Source organism: Drosophila eugracilis, unplaced genomic scaffold (assembly GCF_018153835.1).
Source record: "Drosophila eugracilis isolate 14026-0451.02 unplaced genomic scaffold, ASM1815383v1 contig_1850, whole genome shotgun sequence".
Lineage (NCBI taxonomy): Eukaryota > Metazoa > Arthropoda > Insecta > Diptera > Drosophilidae > Drosophila > Drosophila eugracilis.
Genome location: NW_024572700.1, coordinates 98,948 through 107,061, shown reverse-complemented (window position 1 = coordinate 107,061; position 8,114 = coordinate 98,948). Strand labels below are relative to the sequence as shown.

At 40.0% G+C, this 8,114-nt stretch overlaps 1 protein-coding gene across 3 annotated transcripts; it reads right to left on the bottom strand.

Moving 5' to 3' along the window:
- Positions 1–3: 3 nt before the first annotated feature.
- On the bottom strand, positions 4–6,674 carry LOC108106972. Of its 3 annotated transcripts, none has more exons than XM_017214286.2 (2): positions 6,551–6,674; positions 4–957 (listed from the first exon to the last, which is right to left on the bottom strand). In XM_017214286.2, exon 2 carries the CDS (start codon positions 945–947, stop codon positions 288–290), a length of 660 nt encoding a protein of 219 aa, XP_017069775.1. In that variant the 5' UTR covers positions 948–957; positions 6,551–6,674; the 3' UTR covers positions 4–287. The 3 variants fall into 3 exon arrangements, with proteins under 3 accessions (XP_017069775.1, XP_017069777.1, XP_017069776.1); XM_017214288.2 differs by lacking the exon at positions 6,551–6,674 and adding an exon at positions 1,308–1,362; XM_017214287.2 differs by lacking the exon at positions 6,551–6,674 and adding an exon at positions 1,285–1,359.
- Positions 6,675–8,114: the final 1,440 nt, after the last annotated feature.

The window sequence follows — 8,114 nt, the reverse complement described above, 5'->3', positions numbered from 1 at the left end:
TTCTTGGGTTCAATTTGTATTTATTAACAATTTTTAAAATTATTTAACAATTTTGTTTATCATGCGCGGATCGACACAGAAATGTTATTACAAATTTTGCTTATAGAACTTTTGCTGCGAACTTAACCGAACAAACGAATGTTAGGCGGTTTGGAGGCCATCAATGTTGGATTGAACAGTCAACGAATCAAACAATCAATCAATCAACCAATCAATGTTCCGTTTAAGGCTACATAAATATGTAAGTTTTAATCGTCTCATCTCCTTCAGGCTTAGGCTAGTTAGAATTACAAGCGGACATTGGGGTTCCGGGAGCGGACGAAGTTCAACAGCTCGTCGGAGTCCTCGCACACGAATGGCTTGATGTGATGGCAGGCCACGTCGTGCCACTTAATGCCATCGTTGTAGAAGTTGTTCAGAATGGACAGGCAGCTCTCATCGTTGCCCTGGGCAGCCTCTCGGTTATCGGGCTGAGGCTGCTGGTATCCACCCGTTGCCGACCAATCGCCGGTGTTCCTCTGGGAGGTGGGTCCAATCTTGGCTCCCGATCCCGACCAGAACCATCCGTTCTCGTTAGGGGGCTGCAGATCGGGCCTATCGCAGCCGGCGAAGTTGCACTTCCTGCCCGAGGTCCAGATGTAACGCACATTGCCCCTGGCGATCCTCTGCTTTACAAAGTCATTCTCCTGCGGCGTCTCTAGGGAAACGGCATCCATGCAATGCCTGCGGCAGATGTTCCTTGCATCTAGCCAATCCACTTCCAGACTGCGGGTGGGAGCATGCTCCCAGCTGAAGAAGTAAGAGTGGGACACTCCCCTGGCATCCCGGTAGCTGGCATGACGCACTCGGTTGGCACAACTCCTAGGATCGGGCAGGGCCAGACGACGCTGAGCCAGCGCCACGGTGGCACTGAAGGCCAGCAGCAGCAGTGCTCGCAGCACAGACATATTTGGATAGCTGGGAAAATATGTGAAAAACTTATTAGTTTAGGGCAGAAAATGCATAAAGATAAGTTATTTATTATTGAAAAAGTCTTCCGGAACTATTAATTAACTTCATCATCATAAAGTAAACGGGCTTATAGTCACGGAAAACTCTTTTATTTCAGCTATAAAAATGTCATAAAAGATTTTAATTTAACAACTTTATGAGGTAATTCATAGTGCTATCTGTAAAATACTTAAAAGTCTTTTTCGATTTGCAAATACAGCAGTCCTTTAAACTTTGTAAATCCTTAAACAGCAAATTCCATTTATTATAAACTTAGAACCAACTTTGGCTTACTTAATTTCAGAGTATTTACACACCAATTAGACCCGCTGAACTGATCGGATTTTTGACAAATCCAGACTGGCCTAACCCCCCAAAAGTGCGGCCTAAAACTGATTTAGAATACGATTCTGACTAGGCTTGGACCTGATGTGCCCCACCCATTGCATTTCCGCTTGGATGAGCCGCTGGGTTTTATGCAAAATCAGTGATTGGAAATGCTTTGCATCGATTTTGATCAATTTTGAGTGTATTTCGTAGATGGAATTTGTCGCTTACAATTGTCAATTTGCACAATTTAATTCCATTTCGTCTAATTAAGTAGTTTTCCATTTGGGCGAGAGGCCTTCAACCTGGTTTCTATTCCCAAAACGTGAGAACAACTGCTGACTGCTTATTTCGCCCAGCAACAGTGTGCGGGTATTCTCTCATGGGGTGCGATCACTGTACTTAAACCTATGCAAATGGGCTTATTGTTTTATATCTTTACATAAAAACCATGAAAATTGTATGCAAATTTTGATGTGCTTATTGATGTGCGACTGGTTCTGGGTTTGAGCCGCTTGGCCAACTTGGCCACTTGCCAACTAATCAAAACTGCATCTTATATAAGCTCTCTGCTTGCAATTAGATCCGGATTTAAGTTGGCTGATCTAAGCTGAGGTTTAATTTTATTACAAATGGCTGGAACGCGTGCTGGGCTTTGTCTATCCTCCCAACAAAAGAGCTAATTATCTTTAACTAACCAGAGTAAATTGCAAATTAGTCGAAATAAATTACTGGTGATTGAAAGAGATCAGTAAGTTGAAAGGAAAATTGTCTTATCGGGAATGTGGGTTCAACAAAAGTTTACAAAAAAATAAAGGTAGACGTCTGTAGCCCTTAAAATGGTCTACTATTTGATTTTTAAAATAATAATAAGTAAAAACTGGGGAAAAGTGATGTAATAAGCTGGAATAGAATAGAAATCATTTCATTCTAAAACTTTTAACATAAATTTTACCAACAGTTCATAGAAAAACAGTCCCAGTGACCTCAAAAAAATTACCAAACCGTAACTGACCTAGCCCAGAAAACCTGACCTATCCAACGTCAAGAAACTCCCACAACCACAGCCCCAGTACCACTCGGCAACAGTTGGGAACATGAATATATGGCCATTAGTCAGAGGCATGCCAGTACTCCAGCGTTTCTAGCACATGCGGAGCCCAGAGTTTGTCTTGTGCATACCAAACTAATAAATACTCGCAGTTAATGGAGAAAGTTGCCCGAGTTCGAGGCCTGAGCCCCGTCCATGGTCATGCATTACACATATTGCTGGGTCTCTCGGTCCCTGGTCAATATATATACTATATATTCGAAACTCTTCCGCCTGATAACACTTTGTGTTTTGGTCTTTGTTTTGGCCACGCGCAATTGCATGTTTTTTCTTTTGCCTTTTTCACGGATTGTAAATTTTGTAATTTGAATTTCCGTTGCCTCATTTGCTCTTCCTATTTTCAAAAGCTACCAATACGTTGGGTATATGACAAGTTTTTTCTTCGGCTAATTGCCGTGGGTAAGGGCATTAGCAGCTGCTGAAATATCTTCGAACCAATTGTCTTCGACTCTTTCCTCGAGGCACTTGCTCCCAAGTAGCAGCTCTCATTTTGTCTCATTGTTGTTGATTTTTTTTTGTGATTTTCTGACCTGACTTTTGTATTTTGTGGCTTGTTTTCTTTTATTATGCAACACTTGCTTTATTGAACACACTTCAATGGGGTGGCACTTGTGAATATAAGTTGCGGGAGAAAGGCATTTATTTCGTGTCTCCTTTGGCGGCTAAATGACTAATGATGGCTTAGGCTCTTCAAATTACTATTTATTTATATAATTCACCTGTGCGGCGTGCAAAAAGCAACCTTCAAAGCGTGCTCAATAGCCAAATAAATATTACAAAATAACACAGCAGTCGAAAAAGAAGAGTTAAAATCTTTAAAAGATGTTTTTCTAAGCACACTATCTTGCGCACATCTGTGCAGCATTCCGAATCCGAATTGTTAGATAATTAATTCCAAGACACTTGTGCTAGTGCTTCGTGGTTGCATCTGCCAAACATTTTCGTTTACTTTTAAGACCCCTCCCACCTGCTGTACCACCACCCCTTACATGGCCATTAATCTCCGGCTTATACATTACATTTTACAGCGGTCGCTGGTCGCCTGGCTCTAACTAACTGGTTTTTTTTACTGGATTTTTCTTCTTAGCTGGCAAACAAATTTTATTTATATATCACGCTCCTCGAGCATTTTCTGAGCTGAAGTAAATTTGTTAAAAATTGTGATTAGCTGCTAAGAGCGGAACAGGTGTCTAAATCACAAGAAAAGGTATAGCTGGTTGGAAATATTTTATGAAGTATTTAAATATTATTGGTGGATAAATTTGAAAAAGCCAATTGGTTTTCAATTAATTAACTTTTGAGTGAGATTTATGGTAGCTATAATAAACAAGAAAGATAAATCTAATGGCTTTTGGAGTTATTTAAATGAGTACTTTCAGAGTTTTATAACTATTATGTAAACTAATAAATATCTGAATATATTAATTAGGTGTTTAAATAAGTTTCTTGGATAAGTTCTTTGAATTAATATCCCAATTTCTCCAACACTTCAAACCTCTTTTAATTAGAACCACCTAGATCTGAGTCTGCCATTTCCTGTTAATTAGAAATCAATCGATAAGCAGACGTTTCTCCAGAGAAAACATCGAGAAACTCTTGCACTTGCAGCTTGTTTGTAGAACACAGCCGAAGACCAAGACGAGTTTCATCTTTTTTTTTAAGCACCACCTCATGTGGCGCAGCGATGACAGTAATTACAAAGAAGAGGGATTTGCCAGCTGCAGTGCACACACTTGATGATGACTTGTTGCAACAACATCCCACCTTTGTGCATCTAGATAGCTCGCTTTTGATCGCCGTCGAGGTCTCTTTTTAGTGCTAATTAGAATGTGTGATGTTGCGCCATCTGTGCTCTGGGTCAACCACTTTGACCTCATTACGCAGTTACGGCAGAGAGAGAGAGAGAGAGAAAAAGGGAGCAGGATGCTGCCGTTATGAAAGTTGCAGGCGGATGCGACGACTTAATTGCCTGGTCTCGGTCTGGTCTTGGCCAGATCTGGCTGGTCTCGTCGCGGCCCGACGAAAAAGAAGAAGAAGCCACAGTGTCCAGTGGGCCAGCAGTAAACAATATGCAGAAAAACTGGACAGACTGTAGAAGAAAGTCTGTCAACTGTGGCCAGTTTCAGACCAAAAGACCAGCAGACCACCAGACCAACAGACAGGCAGAAGGAGCGTTACTTTTACTGGTCAGCAGGCGGCAGCAGCACCTGCAGCTTACTGGTTTTTGTGAGATGAGCAAAACACTGACATTCCACAGACAGAGTGCAGCTCAGCAAAACAATAACAATGAAGCGAAATGATAGTGAAAATGGTCATGTTTCTTCATTCGGTTTTTGGTCATCACATAAAATCGTATTTATATGTACAGGCCATATCAATAAATATTGACAGCGCCTCAGAGCTCGGAAACTAAGAGCAGGGAATCGAGGGGCCTTGGTGAGAGGTTCAAGTGGAATCTTCTCAATTGCCTGGGCCCACCTCCAGCTTCACTTTCATCTCTGAAATAGACGCTAATGAGTTGTTCAAATTTTTTGACCATGGTCAGGTAAATAAACAAGCCAGAGAAGGGAAGGGAAAACTTTATAAAATACTGCGAGAAAGAGGCTTATTACAGAACCACTGATATTACAAAAATTGTGATCTATGCAGACTTATATTGCTAGAGAAAAATCAAAATTTGATTTTTTAACAATGAAAAAGAGTTAAAATGAAAAGCCTTTACAAGCCCAACTAAAAAAAAGAATATTTAAAGAACTGGAAAAATTGAGAACATTCCTCTTAAAAACCTACAAGATTGGCACAAGCAACAACCCGTAAGGGGCGGAAGAGTTACGCCCACTGGCGAAAAACTTTCCTTTAAGCAGAATCCATCCAAAAGAGTGACAGGAGAAGCTCAGAGAGACTTTTTTCGGCTGCAAAGACTTTCCCGCATTCCGCGAAGATAAATTATTTTGTTGTCAATTGGAAACGGAATCGTGACTGGTGATTTCTACTGTGGAATTTTCAGAGATTGCAGACCGAAGGAGGACAGCCTCCTCCTCCACAATGGCGCTGAGAAACGGCATTGAAATTGCTTAACCATTGACCTGTCAAAGAAGACTTTAAGTGAGGTCATCTCCAGTTGCAGTTGTAAAAATGCCAAAGCTTCTCTTATCAAGTTTCTTTTATTGCCAGTCATAAAATATTATTGGCCAAAATATATGTTGGGGTCTAAGACTTTACGGTCTCTTAATACTGTTCAGTAGCAGTAGCTACAAGCTGGCGCAGGCTGACATTTTGGCAATTACTGCTCGAATATTTGCATGCTGCTGGAAAATTAGATTTTCCACTCATTTGCACTGCCAACATATTGCGTAATCTTCTGCTTCACTGCATGACCCTGGGGGCGGTGAGTGGGCGTGCTTGTCGGCCATAAAACTGGGCTAAATGAGGCCACAAATGAAGAAAAAAAAAAAACAACTCACTCATTGTTGGGTTAACTAACAATGTTTTTCAAACTGTTTGCCATGTTCTTCAAGCTGACAGAATGCGTTGTGACAGCATTAATTGTCGTAGGTTGGAATAGAATTTTAAGAAAATTTGATAAGTCATCGTTTGGTAGAACTACTACTGCTACTACTTGGTTAACTACTTAGTTATATTTTGTAATGCTTTTGGTTGACAATGATAAAGAGCCTGAAAAGCCTGAATATGTCATTTAAATGTTTGTAAAATCGAGTTTGCAACTTTCTTTACCTCAATCAATCTGATTGTTATTCTTTATCTAAATTATCCTCAAACCAAACTACAAAAATCTTAAAAATGTTCTTAGCATGAAACATGTTTTACATAAAATCAACAATCTCTCTCTCTCTCTCATTACTGATCATTCCTTCTAAAACAATTCAGATCGTCTTCATTTTCAATATCTTCTAATCTTAATCACAGATCTCTTTTTGTTCATTATTGAAAAGTCTAATTGCAAACTGAAATTGGAAACTAAACTAAAACCCACTTATTTAAACCTACCAACCAATGGAAGAAAACCTTAAACTACAAATCACAAATCTCGAAAAAAAGAAAGCACTTTTAACCAGACACTTGTCCTTAAAGGATATATGGCCTTTGATGTGTGATAATCACCTTTTCGATAGAAACGAACGACACAGAACGGGGCACAAGACTCGATGAGCAAACAGCACAGAAATCCAAGCTGGAGATGTTTCTCGTTGTTGTTGTTGGGCCAACCGCACGCAACGCTTCACTTTTACCAACTGAACGCAATGACGATCTTGCCAGGGTTTATAGCTTGGCCCCAAAAAGCCAAACAAACCAAAACGAGCAAAAAACGAGCCAATGGTTCGATGTTCGAACATGGCTCAGACCGGGCTGGAGGCTTGGCTTAAACGAGTGATCGAGTGATCGGCTGGCAGAGGCAGAAAACATAAAACAAAAACAAACAAACGTGGCCTAAACAGCAGGAGGCCTTTTAGCTAGAGATGAGCTCGGAATGCATTCGATGGCTAATTGAGTTAGTTGCAGCTAAAGCTGCTGCCATAAATGTGTCAGTGTGCTACTGGTTTTGGGGCCTATAACTTGAAGTTTCGAGTGCATATCTTGCGGCTTCGAACATGTTGCCGCTGCAAGTTCGCTGCTTGAGTCTTTTGTGTTTTTTTTTTGCTACCCCCTCACCATCCCCCTAATATGTGTGAAAAAGGCAAAACTCATCGATAACCGTTACAAGCTTTGTTTAGAGAAATGATTATGCATTTAAGTTTGATTTTATTTTAATTGTCTCGCGTTAAGTCGAATCGCCTTTGGGGTTACATTTAATATTTTTAAGCTTTTCTTTAGCTTACTTTTATGTAACAATTATATGTATTTTTTTTTTTTGGGAATATCCAATACAAAGCAAAACGGTGTCAATAAAATCAATAGAGCTTAAATTGCTTCCGGCACAATTTGCTCATCATTAGCCAAAAGGTGTTGAAGAAGCAAGCAAAATGCCCAGCGTGGAGATAAACAAAAACGAAAACTGAAGAAAATGTTTAAATTGTTAAAAATGAATTTGTTCGATGCCTTTGTGGGCCTACTCAATATGATTAATGAGATTTATTTGAGATTTGCTTAATGAGAGCACAAGACCCGAAAATTCATTAATTTTCATTGTGCTCGGCCCAATAATATTGCTCAATAATATGGGCTGGTATCTGGTTCCAATGCTGCTCCAATGTTCAAGTTCACCCCTACAAGGCGAATCAGCTTCTGATCTGTTCCAAGTGTCCTCTCACGCACCTCGAGCTCATCTTCAAATTGCATTTTTAGCTTGCTAGTACATAAAACATGAAAGTATGCCCGATGGGAGGTCGTTCAGTAAATTAAATTTAATTGCATTTTCAGCGAAGTGCGCTGGAGTGCCAGCCAACAACTTCAAATCGATTCGATATCGCTTCAAATTTGCCGGGACACTCGTTCATCTTCTGTTTTCGTATACTCTAGGTGAAGGTATGCATAGTGGAGCAGAGGATTTATTGACTTGGCTTCTGTGATAATTAATATTAAACCTCTCAAGGCAGTGAAGAAATGAAAGTGATTAAAGATTAATGCCAATTTGCACATCAGCTTAAAGAGAAACCAAATGTCAACTTTAACACAGCAGTTGGCCAAATGAAGTCATCGAAACTGGATGTATATCTTAAAGCAACTT